Source organism: Manduca sexta, chromosome 7, assembly GCF_014839805.1.
Source record: "Manduca sexta isolate Smith_Timp_Sample1 chromosome 7, JHU_Msex_v1.0, whole genome shotgun sequence".
Taxonomy (NCBI): domain Eukaryota; kingdom Metazoa; phylum Arthropoda; class Insecta; order Lepidoptera; family Sphingidae; genus Manduca; species Manduca sexta.
Window position 1 is genome coordinate 9,627,654 of NC_051121.1, and position 17,822 is coordinate 9,645,475.

The window sequence follows — 17,822 nt, forward strand, 5'->3', positions numbered from 1 at the left end:
AATAGCTTCCCTTATTTCAACATATTTGTAAGCAAACTGTCAGGTTCTAGATTCTATTTAGTAATCATCAGCCTTTACTGTCAACTGGCAGGCACGTGCCTTATCTACTACTGAGTGGGATTAGGCCTTAGTCCACCACGCTGGTCTAGTGCGGATTGGTAGACTTAACACACCCTCAAAATTCCTATAGAGAATTTCAAATGATTCCTTAGTTTTCTAGGTTCTATCGTCAAATAAAGAATCTTTTGCATTTGATTTGATAAAAATGGATTTAATAATAAATCGAGTTTCGGTCGTAATCTCGTAGTACTCACCAGAAGCGCTACGCTAAAGTTGCAGCATCCCGTACGATCTTTGTTTGTTGATATCATACTCTGGGACCCATCCACTGTTGTTGTCATGAATTATTCACCAGGTGGAGCTGGTATTGCTGTTACACATATTTCTATGTTTCATGCTAATTTTTGTTAAGTGAAATACGAAAAAATGCAAGGAATTATGTAAAGTATCCCATTTTGGACATCTTGTTTGCAACGACGTATGAATTATGAAAATTAATAATTAAAGTTTCCGTAAGCGTTAAATGTTACACCAAAAAATATGTAGTATAATTAAGTCAAATTTCGATTACGATTATGGTGAGCAAGATGCGCGCAAAATTATAATATGCATATTATACTGCATACTATTAATTGGCTAGTATGCATAAAATTTACTATAAATTAGCACCTTTTTACGTTTAATTAATTCCTTTATTCTACAAATGGCGTTGGAATCTATAATTTACCGTTTTAATAAAATATGAAACAGTAAAATTAATACATAAAATATTAGTTTGACTACCTACCTCACTACTCAGTAAGTGGTGCTCGTCAAATATAATACATATATAATCAAACATAAAGATCACTTTCAATAATGATCAGTTATTGACTGCCTCGGTGGCGTAGTTGTAAACAGTATGACTGCAGTACTGAGGTCTCGGGTTCGACCACCGAGTCGGTCAGTGATATTGGGATTTTAACTCAATATCACCTTGGAATTTTGAGTTTATGCCCGATAAGGAGATCGGCTCGCCCTCTATCACGTCATGGGACGGAATACACATCACGGAAAGTGCGTGTTGCACTTCTGCCTACACCTTTAAGGATAAAAGACGTGAGTGTGTTTAGAAATCAGTTATTCGATTACCATTTAGTTATAAGCAAGCTGAAGTATACGATCAGCTGACGGATTACATTAACTTTAAGATATTGTGAAGTAGTCTTCAGTTATATTTACTTAATCAAGGGTCTGTGACGTTGATCCTTAGAGCCTAGCTGACATGAAACGCGTGGGGCGGCACCGTGTAAACAAAGAGCTATAAGCCACAAACCGACATTGCTAAACGTCATGGGCAATGGCCCAATTGTGTTAATAAGAACATTGATAAGGCCCAAAAAAAGTATTTACTAGAAAACCCTATAAATCTGTCTGAATTTCAATCAAGATTTTCAGTCGAAACATCTAACACGCATCTAATCTAGACAGAAATACACTATGTACCAGTTCTTTAATTATTCAGATAATATAAACTTGAGCTGGATTTAAGATCCAGATGCCTAGACTTCATTTTTAACACTATTTAAAACATCATACATTGTTTTTAAATTTTTTACAACAAGGTTCTTCAAAGAGTATTGTTTACGCAATTTACACTCTATTATAGTTTTATGTGAACTTTATGTAAAAAATAAGCGTAGGATTGTCAAAGAATATTATATGTGACTATTTATATTAAAAACGGTTCCGGGTACGAAATATTCCTAGTTTTAAATTAGGAAAGTTTTACGCGTTATCAAAGATTTTTGAATTTGTCTGTGGCTTAATGGTAGTCGATTGTGGTCAAACAACTTAGAATCATATGCCGATACTAATACTAGTGAATTCAGATTGATTTAAAGTTTGGGATTAATATCTAAAGGATCCTAATGATTTTTGTTCAAAACTTGTACGAAATAAATAATAGACAAGTCTCTGACTTTTTGAAGTTACGTACTTAATGTTTAACAATATTTTCTCTGACGGTGAAGGAAGACATCATAAAAAAACCTACTTGAGAATTCACCACATGAATTTTGAAATCGCAGGAAGTCACTGGATAGGGATCCCTTCTAAAAGATCACTCTGGAAATCTTTAGGCGAGGCTTAGGTTTAGCAGTGGACATCCTGCTGCTGATGATGATGATGAATATTCAAATTAACTTCAAGATTTACTTTAACATAATGCTACTAATGAAGTCGACTTTTTATTTGACCGATTTATTTAAACAGAAGACGATAATGATAGACGGGCGACTTGGTGAGGGTCCGGACTCCGATGAATGAGGGCGGCCCAGAACCGGTTCTTATGGCGCTCAATGGGGGAGGTCTATGTCCAGCAGTGGACGATTCCCGGCTGAATGATGAATAATGATTTACTCTACATATTATTTTATGATGTAATAACAAGGGTTTTTTTTACAGTGACGGCAGAGGAGTCCTCGATGCAGCGGCCCTGCGCGCGCTGGCGGGAGAGAGCGTGTTGGAGAAAGAGAGGCAGGTCTCCGAGCTGATACTGCAGTTGCAGATGGTCAGGGAGCAGCTGTTAGCGCAGCAAGAGCATCCGAAGGTAAGTTATTTTAAAATAGTTCGACTAAAGAAAATTATGGAAATATAAATAATTTAGGTAGTCCCAATTGATCTAGAATAATCTATCAAATAATTTTTCGCGATCTATTTTTTGGGTAATTAAATCTTGATAAAACAAAGTATCGTCATAGTAGGTATGACGTTTACGTAGGTGTTAAACTAAAGTGCCTTCAGACGGAGCTGTACAAAAATCAATACTCAATAGAAAAGCTATTTTGGAAAGAGCACATGTCTGAAGATTAAAAAAGTGCAGGAAATGGAAAAACCTTATTATTTTCTAAAGTATTTTAAAAAAATATTTATTTTTCGTTACAATTTGGGTGACAGAAGTGTTATTGTTCTTTGTTATTATTATACATTTCTAGATATTTTATATTTATGAGATTTGCCGTTTTCCAAATTGCACATTTAATAAAGTTCAATATCGCAACATTTCAACTCGAACTAACTATAGAAACAAATCAGCAACATTATGTATCAGATTTCATATTTTTGATAAAAATAATGTATGTAGATGACCTATTTGTGTGTTTGCCAAGTATCTGTACCAGGACTGCTGGATTAACATCGGCCGACATTCGTTATGGATTATCTTGGTTATTCTGTTTCTATGATCACTATATTCTTTAAGGGATTCATAGCAGGTGAAATATAGATTAACCCCGTTATTCATAAACGTTATTTATCTAAGGACGGAGCTTTGCTGTGATAAGTGATAACAAGTCTGATTCTCAGTGCTGACGGTATGGCCTTTGCAGTGCGTAGACATAGGGCCTCTGTGATTGGCTAATATTGAGATACAGCTTTAATCTAATTGGCTGTTAGATAAACAAAGCTGAGAAACAGATTTGTTATCACAGCAATGCTCCGTCCTTAGATAAATAACGTTTATGAATACGGGCGTTTGTTTTTAAGTTTTTTGAGAAGTTCGTACTAAGCTATGAAGGACGAAGGAAAAGACCCATGCTTATCATTAATAGTACAAAAAAGAGGCCTGTATTGACACTTACTTACTCCGTTGATTCAACGACCAAAGTGAGTCTAGGCCTCCAAAACGAGAGTACTCCTACTGTCTATTCTACGCTAGCTCTTGCCAGTTACTAGCTTGAAGTTCTATTGACACATTAATGTCAATTTAGTAAACGTATATTCATGTTTTGGAATACTGAAATTGTAATTGTTGTTTGTCTTTAAAAATCTACCAATAAATTAAAAACAAACTAAAGTCACTTCTTGCTAAATTATAATTAAGGCATTATTATTCTATTACTAGCTGACCCGACAGACGTTGTCCCGTATTATCCTGTGTCATATCCCGTGGTTTGAAATAACTGTCAATCGCTGATAGTTATTTCAAACCACTGACAGTTATGTAAAATTAATATTGTCGTTAAGTTTTCTTAAATTTTCAAATTTTCGCGCAATTTTTTGATTTTTTTCTTTCATAAGAACCTTCTCCTAACAATAACAAACACATCGGTCCAGCCATTCACACGTGATGGCGTGACAAAGGGAAATAGGGATTCATTGTTATATATATAGATTCAAATAACCTTAAATCGAAAAATGAAGAGTTACCAATATAGAAAGATGCCAACGCTTACTCAATTCAGTTTAAGAATCACAAACACGTTTTAAGTTGCCTTTTGTACCCATGTGGGCCGAATGTCTTTCAGAGCCACCCAATTAGAGCGTAGTACACTTTGTTCCCGATAGCTTTTATCCCGTTACCTTTTATCCCGGTGTCCAGACTTTGCATGCCAGGTCACGAATTCAAAGGGATGAAATGCCATCATCCTTATTCGGAGTTATTTCGTTTGGCCCATTTTGTTTTCGGTTGTTGATAAATAAGGTTTTAGTATTTCATTATTATCATTTTAGGTGTTGAATTAGTCATCATTAAATGCATTAGGAATTATAAAATTACGTTTTAAAAATACATGTGCTAGAATTATATTTTCGTAATCAATTTCTGTATCAAATCTTTTTTTATGTGAGCAAAGTAAAGTGACTCCTCTGCATCTGATGGTAAGTCGAGTGGGATCCAATAGAATGTCGATTGACGAGAGATGATTACCCTCGGCAGTCGACACGATTATGCCGGCCTGTTGGAACTTGGTATACACAGGCTGATCCCGAAACGCGACACTTACGTGGGCCACTATGGCGGGTTTTAACACCTTGTGTACGGTGGTAGCTATCCGGGCGGATACAAAATATATCCTAACAGCAAATCTGTACAATATTGAACCATAACATTAAGTACATTAAGAACAGTTCCGCCTATCTTCAAAATGTCAGCATCTAGGTAGGCAGTACTAATTGCGGATAAACATCACTCGGCCAATGGAAACGCCATAGCATTTTATTACACGGATAAAACTTTTTAAAATTAAGCAGCCTTGATGAGTTAAATAAGACATTTTATTTTCCAGTGAGAAGTGCCAAAACTTCGCGTTAATTAGCATTTCATTTGTTATGTCTACAAAGTTTAAGACGTTGTCTTGTCATAATATTTTCCATTTGATTAGATGTTGCGACATAGTCAACGTATTTTTCTAAATAGGCAATAAAGATGCGTAGTTAACGATCCGACAAACACGACCGCAATGGTGTGACTCGTCTTAATTTATTATACAACTATATTACAATTGCAAACATTTATAATTGAGGAAACGCGTGGATTATCGGTATATTGTTTACCAAGTATTATGGATCCTTTTCTTTTTTATTACTTTGACTGACGAGACGAGCTTGCCGTTCGCCTGATGGTAAGCGATACGATCGCCCATAAACAGTAGAAACAACATCCTCCTGGCGGCAGAAATAGACATTGCGGTGGTACCCAGGCAGACTCTCACATATGAGAGACCTACCACCAGTAAATGGTCTTCAAATTGAATGCTCATAGTTATGCGTATCAACAGTTATTTTCCTTTATTATTATTTATTAACATCAATCTTATGCTTGCGTGTCACTGGTAAGGAACCCTTAGGATAAATCAAAACGAATGCACTATAATACGATTTTAGACGTGGTCTATCATGCATTCCACCTTCACATACTTTCACATTCTTAACTTTAGTACGTTCTATGATCGATTTATAAAACAGTAAATAAATACTGTACCAAATTAACCTTCTCCGTATTGGGAATACTTCGAGAAGATTCTTTAAAATTCCGGCTTCGATTGTGTTACCCTTCAGCAATTGAGTTTGCCTCTTCGAATCTCATTGTCTGTCGGGTTTCGTACTTTGTATCGACTGATGTTTTTTTTTTTTTAATATATTTTAATCCATTAATAGATAAATTTTAGGGTTGTTTTTGAAGTTTTTAATTTTGTATGTTTATACAGTCTAAAACAAATATATTTTTGGAATACTTTTCTATCTGTTATCTATTTGTAGACAATTAATGGCTGTTATATCATCCACTCCTTTGAATGAATACGAAAATGTACTATTATACTTGAGATAATGACAATAACTTCTATAAACCAAAGCCTAATGCAGAAATATACAAATGTATACCTTGTGTTTTACAGATTTTCTTTCACACTAAAAATATGTACGTCAAATTCATAATGATTTCTTATATGCACGCGAATGTTAGACATTAAAATAAAACTATTTTCCGTTTTTTCACGGTTTTTGTATTATAATTTTCCTACGTTTCGAAGACTTGTTCGTCCGAGTTGAGTGGGTCAGTGTCTTCAAAACACTATGAGCTCATTTTCAATAGATCAGACCGTTAACAACAAGAAATTAGATTTTGCATACTTTGACTTTTTAGACAACCAACACGTCAGCCACCACTGTGACCATGAAAGCTGCGGTCTTCGTAACGTCAGGAGAAAATCATAATATAAAAGCCGCGAAAACATCCGCAATACAGTTTCATTTCTACGTCAACATCACTCATCCACTTTGAATTAAATCATACGAAACATTCGACTAATTACTGAGTATCAACGAGAACAATAAAGTCGCGATTCCTTTCATAGTTGATTTTCGTGTCGGGTGTATCACGGCTGCTCGGGGCGCCAGCTCGGCCTGCACAAAGAATCTCTCATACTAATGAATCAGCGATAAAAACTCGAACAACACTCGATCACATGCCCTCTGGTTAGGGCTGGCTCTGGGTTCGATTATTGTTTGGTTTGATGTTGATTTTTATTTAAATTTAGTTTTGAAATGTAATTAAAGATAATAAATATTATTGTTAATAAGTCTATATATTAATATGTGAAGAAAAAACTTTGTACATTATACGCCGCAATATTGCGTGTACAAAAGTGTGTAAGTTTTGGCATAATTAAAGTTCAAATAGATTAGTAGAGAAGCTCAATAAGGTTCAAAAATAAACATTTTATGTATTGCAGTCAAATTTGAATCATTAGTTTGTGTAAAAATACCTTATGTTTGATACATTTAAAGTTTAGAAAGTGTGCATTTAGTTTGGAAAATTTATGTCTAAAATTATACACCAGCAATGAATTCTTATAAGCACGTGAATTAGAAAATTTGGAAACTATTTATGACTGACATAAGGTCATAATCACATGTGCGTTACGTAAGCAAAAAGGGAAGAACATTGTCTTACCAGACACGAATTTTGGTCAACGCAAGTGTATTTATTAAATAAAAACAAACAATGAGGTATAATACCTATATTGAAATTAGAATCTAACGAATAAATAAATAATTGCACCAGATAGTCAACCCTACGTTGTTGACGGTATAGATTGAAGAGGGCCGTGTATAGACGCAAATGCGAACGGCTAATGGCGGGCCACGTTCGCGTTCGCGCGCTTTTTTCAAACAGAACATCCCTTTGTTGACTCGGTGCCGGATGCACTCCGAATAGGCGCGTTCGATACTGGCTGGTTCGATTTTTTCTTTTTTTGTTTTGTGCGATATGCGTTTTGTTTTTGCGGCAATGTTGCCAGTGTTTTGTGTTCTATGTTTGAATGTGGAATTCATTCGTAATATACTTATGGCGTTCGTGTGTGCATATTGCGTATCCAGACTTCGTCAAAGGTATGTTTGTCTATGAGGACATTTCAATAACGGCCAAAAATTGATTTTCGAATTGGTAGATTTGTTTGGTTTACCCAAAATTTCACTAGTTTTACAGGAAATGCGGTTGGTCACTATAACAGAGCTGTTTCTGAGAACACGTGGCGTACACGTAACATTTTTATAAAATATTATGGAAAATACAACTATATATTTACAATTTGGTTTAGTTGGTTTAACTTATTTAGATCTATATCTACCATGTAGGTAAGTGCAAACAACATCCTTTACCATTGGATAAAATTCCACAAAAATACCTCTCCCCTTAGGCATCACTTCATTAATGATATCAAAGTTCAAAGTCCCGCATCAAACCTAACTCAAAACAAAATAACCCCTCGTTCAGGTCATTCGATTCAATACGTGAAACATAAACACAAATGCTATATTGTAACCGTCCCCCATCCAACGCGCCAGACAAACGGAAATATGAAAATGAAACGTGAACACGGAAAAACTCACGGGTCCGCGCGCCACGGCGACCGGACAAAAAATGAACACAAACGAAACGGTTAATTCGCAAAAAGCCCGTTTGATGTCGCTAATTGACAATCAGGCGGGGGACGCGTCTCATTGGTCGTCGCTTCCTCGTTCCATTTTTAAAAATTAAAAACAAATAAATTAGTAGTGCGCGCCTTTGTATGTTGTAAAGACTCGTCTACACCAGCGAAGGATGCGCGAATGACTCAATTAGTTTTAGTTATGCAAATTATGTGATCAACTATTAATACCTATTAATATATAGTACGTATAAAGACGATATCTTAGCGCATTACTTGTCTGTCATCTAGTGTGATATCTATATCTAAGTATAATTATGTTCGGTGCTTTGACCTATGCTATGTAGAATTGAAGTTTTGTGGTCGATTGCTGTTGCTAAACTGTTGCTAAATGTCGCGTAGTATTATTGTTTCAGAATATCTACATGATTATTCATATATTTAAAAATATTTTTACATAACTCATCAATTATAAGTTGTACAAACAAACATAATTTAATAAGTATTACAACTCGGTAACTGACAAAACAAGGAAGACTTTTAAATGGTGTCAGTTTAAATATATCACGCGAGCGTGGTTTAAAAAATGTTTTTAAATTAAAAAAATATCGTGGCCCCGACACTCCAAGTTAGTCGGTGTCAGACCAATTAGTCTGTGAAAGAAAACCAGGGGACTGACTACTGACGGACACGTGTGACAGCGGTTATGATTAAAAACTTGGGTTAAAAAAAATTAAATGTCATTTGGAAACACTTTTAGTGCGGACTCTATCAAAGAGGTTTAGTCAACCTGCCTAGTTTGATTTCACATGTAAATTCTTTAGAGAAAATGGAAATTTTTGATTGGCTGTATGTTTTAGCCAATAGCAATTCTAAAATATTAAATGCCAAATCATTATCAATAGATATGTAAATACGTTGAATAACCGACCGCAGTCAAATCTTAATAACTTAAAAAACGAATGTTAAATATCCACATTAGTATCATAGATAATTTGCTGATATAGAGATTACATTAACGAGGTATTATAGATTCAAAAACAGAACAACATGGCGGCTAACCGCCACGAACAGAGATTATAATTTATTATTATTTAAAATATAAAATTATCGGCATGAACTAAAAACGCCGCATAACCTTGTCCAAGCTGTTATAATAAACCACCGTGAATTTTATGTGCAATCAATGAGTAAATTATAAAAATAGTGATGCGATATCACGCCTACATATTACGTCAAACGATTTCCGGTCGCCAACCGTGAACATCGCGCATGCCTACACTCTACCTATTGTTTTCCCAATGATAAAGGCCGAATCAAATTATTGGCTGAATTACATCATAAATCGTTCAAGCGAAACTCAACTCAATAGCGTTAGGTTTCAGTATAAACGTTGATGAATTTCGCACGAAACTTTCACTAGGGCAGTACAATGCGAACAGTGGTAGGGATAACAATTGTCTATTGTGACGCCTATCTCTTTTGCGCATCACGGCGGCGTCTTTGTTAGAGAAGGACAGAGATATACCGCCGTTCCTCTCTGTCACAATGATCGGTGGAAATGGGCACGCCTTTGTGGCAACGATTTTCTTCCATTCGCCCATCTGTAGGTTTTAGACATTGTAATTCTGCGCATGTCGCGATTACGGTTTTTATAAGTAGGTCGTTAAATCGTCAATAGGCTTTTAATGCAAATAACATACGTTTATGGGCGTTATCTAGAAAGGGCAGTCGTAAAGGCGGTCATTTTCGTATCAGCTGTTACGGTTTTCCTTAACTGGTTATTCGATTTAGCACCGGTCGCCGACATCGCGACAAATTTCGCAATACATTCTTTCGTTTACGACTCGCATTAGTGCGGATTAGAAATTAAATTACCTCTGAATGTAAAAGGTAATTAACCACAAATTGTCTTACAAAGTGCACGAAGAATCCGTTAATTACAAGTTAAAAAGTGGTGAATTCCATATTCAAAATCGATTAAACGTCAAATTATACAATTAATTTATCGATAATCGAATGGCGAGGAAACTTTGTAATTATTTAAACGTTTGGCAACGCTATTAAAACGCCAAGATAACTGGACGGTGGTGGTTTTAATTTGCGCCCAACACACGTTAGTTAAACATTCTGAATTGATGTATGGTGGAAGGCATTGGAACAAATGGCGGCGACGGCGGACGCCAATCATGCGCCGCGCTGACTAATAGTGCTTGTCAGTAAACTAATAAATAATCGGAAAATCGATTCGTTGCCAGTCACTTGGCTCGCCTTTCGAAATTTATAATGTTATTTTGTAAACATCTATTCTTTCAACCTTGATGGAAAATGTAACGAATATGACTTGTTGATATGGTTTTGCTTCAATAGCAAGGAATGTAAACACGTTACTAGAGTGTTTTTGTTTTAAAACCTATTTATATAATCGTGAATTACTTGGATTGTTCTGTGGATTTTTTAATTAGTAACCTAGATCCGGGTCTTAAAAAAGCAGCGACAGACTAGTTGGTTGTTGAACGGACTGCCGAGACGAAAGTCCGCAGGTTCAAACTCCAAGGGCAAACACCTATGACTGTTCTAAAAAAATATGTGTGTCTTCTTTGTGAATTATTGCTTGCTTTAGCGGTGAAGGAAAACATCGTGAGGAAACCTGTATACTTGAGAAGTTCTCAATAGGAAATTCGAGGGTGTTTGAAGTCTACCAATCCGCACTAGGCCAGCTTAGTGGACTAAGGCCTAATCCCTCTCAGTAGCAAAGGAAGCCTGTGCCCAACAGTGGGACAGTACATAATACAGGGCTGATATTATCCTGGTCTTACACCTATACCCGTAGCATCCACAACTAAGAACTCCAAAACTGAGTATATTGTTTTTTATATTCGAGCCTGCTTACACAAATTCCATAATGTAAATACATTATTATTATGTCAATCATCACCTGTATTGTTATTGTCAGTACAACACTGACATTTATAATAAGGTGTGGTCGTCTCTTCAATTCACACCTACTGTATTTATCTAGGAGCTGTTTACACACTAAACAATGCCTAGTCTATTACACGAACAAGGAATATAAATCGATCCGCCTTGCGACATGGTCGGGTAATCATGATCAATATATAATGCGGCTTATAAAGCTAGGTTTAGACTAGCAAGTTCTCCCAGCAATATATTGCGGCCATTTCAGCAGCAATATATTTATATATTTAGGACAGCCAGTATTTGTTACTATGTTGCTTAAACTAAATAAAATAAACCAATATTATAAAATATAATAGTAACATCTTAAGGCAGTCATAACAGCACTATTTGTGATACAAAAGGATAATTTGCAAAATGATACACATACATACTAATCGCAATTAAAAGACACGTAGAAGTATTACTATTATTAACTGTTAAGATTAAACACAAAGACATTGAAAACAGATAAAATATTGCGCAGATATACTTAACACTGGCAGTAATTGTTCTACATATTATGTATATTGTTAGGAACTGAAGTAATTTTGATTAGAATAAAAAGAAATAACACTAACTATGGAAATACTGCCACTTCTTTGATTACTGGCGACGAGTTTGATTATGAAGCTATTCCGCCATATCACGTTGTTACAAATTGCAGATTTCTGAGGTACTATAGTTGTTGTCTGTATTCAATATTTTACCAACCAACCGACTTATACGACTGTCTATCATCAACTGCCAACTACTTCGGTCTGTCAAACGCTTAGTGTTTTATAGCAAAAGGTGTTACAGATACTCTTATAAGAATATGTTATCCTAAAACTATATACATGCGACTCGTCGCGAATCTTGCAATTTTCAAAAATTGACGGAACAATAATTGCTTCCAAAAGTCAACTTCTGCAAGTTTTCTTATTAGTCTAAACCTCGATTTACAATTGGAATGAGAATTATATATAGACTACTTGCTATGAGCAATTGGAATATGGTGTTCGATTTTTGAAAATTCTCTCTTACCGCCATTCTCAATGAACGATCCAATCGCTTTTTCCGATCTATCTCAAAACGGACCAATCAGAATAAAGTTTTTTCACATACTTACAAATGACAATACGATTGATTCGTTTTAGGAATCGGATTGAATATTGAGATTGCGATCGTTTATTGAAAACGGCTAAAGATTATATAAATAATGCTATAATGTTTTGCGTTGTCTATCAGCCTTAGATGTTTCATTAAATCTGTTTACTATTCTTCTGTCATTATTTCTCATAGTTAACTACAATCAGAAGATTTAGAACAATGTATAGGTATAAAACTAAAAAGTACGAACGCGAAATTAATATTCACGAATGACAAATCAAACCCTTTGCAATTCAAAAGGCACTTTGAAAAGTATATCCATTATTTTCACAGATAGCAGCAGACGTTCCCAAATAAATATAAGAAACTGTTATTCCCGCTGGGGAGGGTGTTTTATAATTAAATAGCGCTAGGTTAGTTCGGACAGTCGTGAAAACTTGTGGAAACAAATTGTAGCGTACTTTATTATTCCTTTTTATACTTGTATATTTAATTAATTAATTATGTTTATTTTTCGTATTGTAATAACGACTACATAGTAATATGAAAGAATAATATCAGCGCTGTATTATATACTGTCCTACTGCTGAACGCGTGCCTTCTCTACTACTGAGAGGGTTTAGGCCTTAGTCCACCGCGCTGGCCTAGTGCGGATTGGTAGACTTCACACACCCTCATAATTCCTGTAGAGGACTTCTCAGATATACAGGTTTCCTCGCGATGTTTTCCATCACCGTTAAAGCAAGCGATAATTCCCAAAGAATACAAACATTTATTTTAGAATAGTCAGAGGTTATTTGAATTGGGATTGAACTTGCGAACATTTTCTCATCACTATAATGAAATGTAACTCATAGTTTCTAGTTTTAACTAATCGAGTACCGGAGTTAGTCAACTTAGTATACTAAAGTAAACAATAAATACTTTGAAAGAACTACTGACTACTTAAATCCTTGATAATAAATCAATTACCCTCTATACTAAAAAACAAGATAACCTATAAAATAATTAAATCGAATTTAAAGTCGTATCTTCTTAAAATCTAAACACATTACATTTTAGGTTATCTATTGTCACGTATGGATAGAGCATACCCATATTGGTTTGTACCCCCAGGATTGTTATGTGTTAAGCTATATAATATGCAAAAAATGATTTTTTTCTTAATAATGCGACATTATGAGACGGAATAATTCTAGCAACCGCTGAAGAACACAATATCTGGCCTATATCTATACTAATATATAAAGCTTTGTACATTTTGTTTCATTTTGAACTAATTTGTAAATACATAAAGTTTGTTTGAAAGCGCTCATTAGGAACTACAAAACCGATATTGAATTTTTTCTTTATTAGGAAGCTACATTACTACTGAGTGTTATAGGCTACGTCTTATCCCGGTGAAATTTTATCTCCGACAAATTTCCACGCAGACGGACCCGCAAAAGCTGGTTATACATAATCTCTTGTCCATATTTGAACGATCAAGCCCAGAAATCAAGTTAATAATAATCTTATATTTTAAACAAATTCGGTTGAATTCAATTTTAAAGATAAATATCTCTATCGGCAACATAATCTCTAAGTAGAATCATGTGTTAAAATCTAAACATTTAGATTGCTTAGATATCTCGAATTATAATAATCCGCGAATATTTTTGATGCCATTAGAGGATTCTGTGTTAATTCCGATAGAATTAGAAGTAGTAGTTGCGTCCGAATATTATGCTAATCCAATAAATATTTTTTAATTTACTTGGTCTCTCTCATCTCATGTGAGAGTCCGCCTGGGTAGGTACCACCGCAATGTTTCTGCCGCCAGCAGTGTAGTCACTGTTGTGTTCCGGTTTGAAGGACATTGTAGCCAGTGTAACTACTGGACATAATAAGATTTAACACCTCATGTCTCATGACGAGCGCAGTGGAATACCAAACAATACTTTGTAATTCAAGGTGTTGGATGGTGTTCCTACTGATTATAGGCGGTCGTATCGCTTACCATCAGGCGAACGGCAAGCTCGTCTCGTCATAAAAATTAATAAAAAACTTGCAATAAATTGTGATTCATTTAAACGTTAGCATAGAAGTCTTGTGTAATATAAAAGCTAGTGGCATCTGTGTTTTCTTATTTTGTGGTATGCATCATTAAATACTCGACGAATTTTATTGCATTACGTGATTTATTTTTATTCACACATCCGCTTGATATTGATTTATTTAAATTCAACGCGTACACAGATTGTAATCGGAATTTCATTTACAAAATTAATTCATCAATTAAAATTTCTTCCTTCACAAACAAGCTTAATTGTAAGAATATAATAAATAATCAATAATACTAATACAATATTCTTGATCGTAATGAATAACCCCATTCACGTCAAGTAGCGACAACAAAACCCGCTGAAAAGTAAATTAACCTTTGCAATACGAAACTCATTTACCGATACAAAACAACTGAACCAATAGAGTTGGCCCAATCGGAAAATGCCGAATGAAAAGACGGAAACCGGTAGAAAACCGGTAAGGAATCAACACTGAAACACGGTTCTTTGTCAGTCCCATTCAGCGGCGGTACACAAATGCTTTTCTTGAGCGGCTTTCATAGAACCTTTTCTATGGGGGCAATAAAGGTTCCCACGGACACAATGAGCCGGGAAGGCAACCGGAGTGATGAAAAGTTAGGAATCTGGGCCGCGTTCCCGAGGCGAGCTAGTGATGTGTACACTTCATTTTTTTATGTGTCAGCCGACTGCGGTTTGGAGAGCCGTAATGTTGCAAATGTAGGTTAGATATGATACGAACTGGCGGAAACGTCTTTAAAATGACCGTCTATCGAGAATTTTTGAGGTTTACATCGTTCATGTTTGTTTGAATGTTAAATCCTGAAATAATTTAGTAAATACATGTTGATCAACCATTCTCACGTTTAAAGATAAAAATCATATTTGCAATGCTTATTCGCCTAATTAGGCATTTCGTTGTAATTTATCGATAAATGTCTTCATCGATAATGGGTTAGAATTTGAGTATCGATATTTTCCCATCACTCGATCTTATTCCCGACACTTTTCAATTATTTTTGCGGGCTTTCTTCAGACTACGGCGCATAGAGCGCGACAGAATACCGTCGGGTTTTAAGGCATTATCGGCTTTGTCGACGGACAAGTACTGGGGGCTGCCAGGGGCGAATGAAGGTATTGATTGGGTGCATAATTGATTAACATTTCTAAACAATTTATTGAAACTAGTATAAATGTAACTTAATTTAAATGTAAGTGTGAATTATCTGTATATTAGGATTTTACGAAACAGCGTTTGTAATTTGAATGAAGAAATTAAAAAAAAGAGTCAACCGGTTGAAAAAACAGTTAATTAAATATTAAGGTTAATGAGGCGTGAACAAAATGTGAAATTATTGTCCTATGAGTGAATTAAATTTTGTAAACACGTTTTGCTATATTAACGAGGACCTAAACTTTTATGTATAATTAAGAGGTGTTATTTACAACTCAGTTCAGTCTCAAGTGATGACTAAATAATTATTCTTACCACTGAATGACGCTAATAAAAATTAAATGACATCCAACTTAATTAGTTGACCGTGTCTAGGAGCCGTGCGTAAATTGGCCATTATTCATTTGTAAGGAGCGCGGGCACAAGAGACCCTACAGACCCCCCGTCGAGTGCGTCTCTGGACCTCGCTTAGTTTTTCCTTTTCTACCAAGTTGCGGTTAATTTATTTAATAAGTTGTTCCGTGAATAGCGGCGGGCGTGAGTGCCGCTATGAATCGGATTTTCCATCTTTTCTTGTATTTTCCTTCACAAAACAGTCTTCATTCTGCTTTTGAAATGAAACAGAAGCTTATATTTTTTTTTTCGTTGTTCCATTTCTTATCTTTTACGGATTTGTAATTAATTATTTTTATTTTATAATTTTATTTAGTTATGTTTAAGTCAATAATTATCAAGATTAGTATAGTATGTAGAGTTATATAGCGAGCATGAAGAGTCTTCTAATATAAAGCTACATGGCATGACTAGATAAATTAAACAAAACACAACCTTGTGTTTATATCCAGAAGTATACATTTTCTACGCACAATTTACCAAATGTTTCTGTTATAGAAGTAACCAGATCTACTCTGATAAGGCAATCTATCTCTCCTTCAGGTATCAGTGTGATACATCATGTGTTCAAATGTACACTAATTAAAATGATTACTTATTTCCTTACATTTTACATACACACTCACACCTCTTATCACCGATGAACTCAATTTTAGCCGCGTGTAATTCGTCCCATGATATGATAGGGTGCGGGCCTATCGCTTTATCGGACATAAATTTCAAATTTCGGGTTGATACTAAGAAAAAAGCCGAATATCACTTTGCCCGAGCCGGAATTTGAACCTGGGACCTTAGTGCGAAAGTAGCATATAATACAATCGCGGTAGTAATTATAGATTTTAACGATGTTTAAAAAATCAACTCTCTTTTGCGCACCTTAGGAATCAAACCCAGGGCCTCATTTCAATATACAAAAAACCTACGTAACAACAACTTATTATAATCAATAATTTCCTTTACTTTAGGAATTTATCTCCATATTTGCCACGCATCGGCTACCCGCAATTGAATACAGAATTTATCAAAAGCGTTATTATTAAAAATACATTTGTCTACCTGTGCTACAATTTTGTATTTGCAGTTAGCCAATAAATATATCACAAGGTATTTAAAGGAACTGCAGTATTCGGACTGAAATGTTAAGTTTGTAAACATTTTAATGATTTTTGATGATGGGTTCCGTATATTTATTGTATTAATAGGAGAAAAAAGAATGAAACCCTTATAAAGCACATTGCTTAGAGGAGTTTAAGATTTGGCGTAACTTTTTTATATATAGGAGTCTGGAAAAATCGAATTTAAGTATTATATATACAATATATTACATTCGACGGTTGAATTTAGGTTACCACTATTAATATTATTATATAATAATATCACCTTATACTTAGACAAAGCCCCCTTGTTTGACAATACATCACAGTCACTTAAGTTTCCAAGACATAAACATTAGCGCGAAGGATTTAAAACCTAACCACTATACAATTAGAGCATTATTTAGATTCCGTCAATACTAACTCTGCCACCAGTTCAGAAAGCAGTTTTCACTAGCGAAGAACGGGCAAGAAACTCTAGTATTGCTCTTTTCAAAATAATTTTAAGGTGTAAACTACATTAAAATTAGACTATTTTTATATTTTTTGGGAGAAAATTAAAATATAATAAACCGCGGTAAAATCCGAAAAATAGTTTAAATTTAACGTTCGACATTTGCGTAAACATAAAAAAACATTTTTTATAAACTACAGTGCATACAGAGAAAAAAAAATGGTTTTTAATAATGTTTAGATCAGTTCATATACTCGCAAAATAGTTAATAATTCATTTTTTTAATTCCATACGACTGCACAACCTTCTCATCCCCGAATTTAATCGTCATACACGAAAACTAAA

At 34.9% G+C, this 17,822-nt stretch overlaps 1 protein-coding gene across 2 annotated transcripts in view; it reads left to right on the plus strand.

Annotated features, from left to right (window-relative positions):
• Positions 1-17,822, plus strand: part of LOC115442973 (transcription factor Sox-5) — a 182,585-nt gene that overhangs the window by 115,506 nt on the left and 49,257 nt on the right. For both annotated transcript variants that reach the window (XM_030168325.2, XM_030168261.2), the window contains exon 3: positions 2,506-2,650. In XM_030168325.2, coding sequence (XP_030024185.1) covers positions 2,506-2,650 — 145 coding nt within the window. The remainder of the gene's footprint in view (positions 1-2,505; positions 2,651-17,822) is intronic.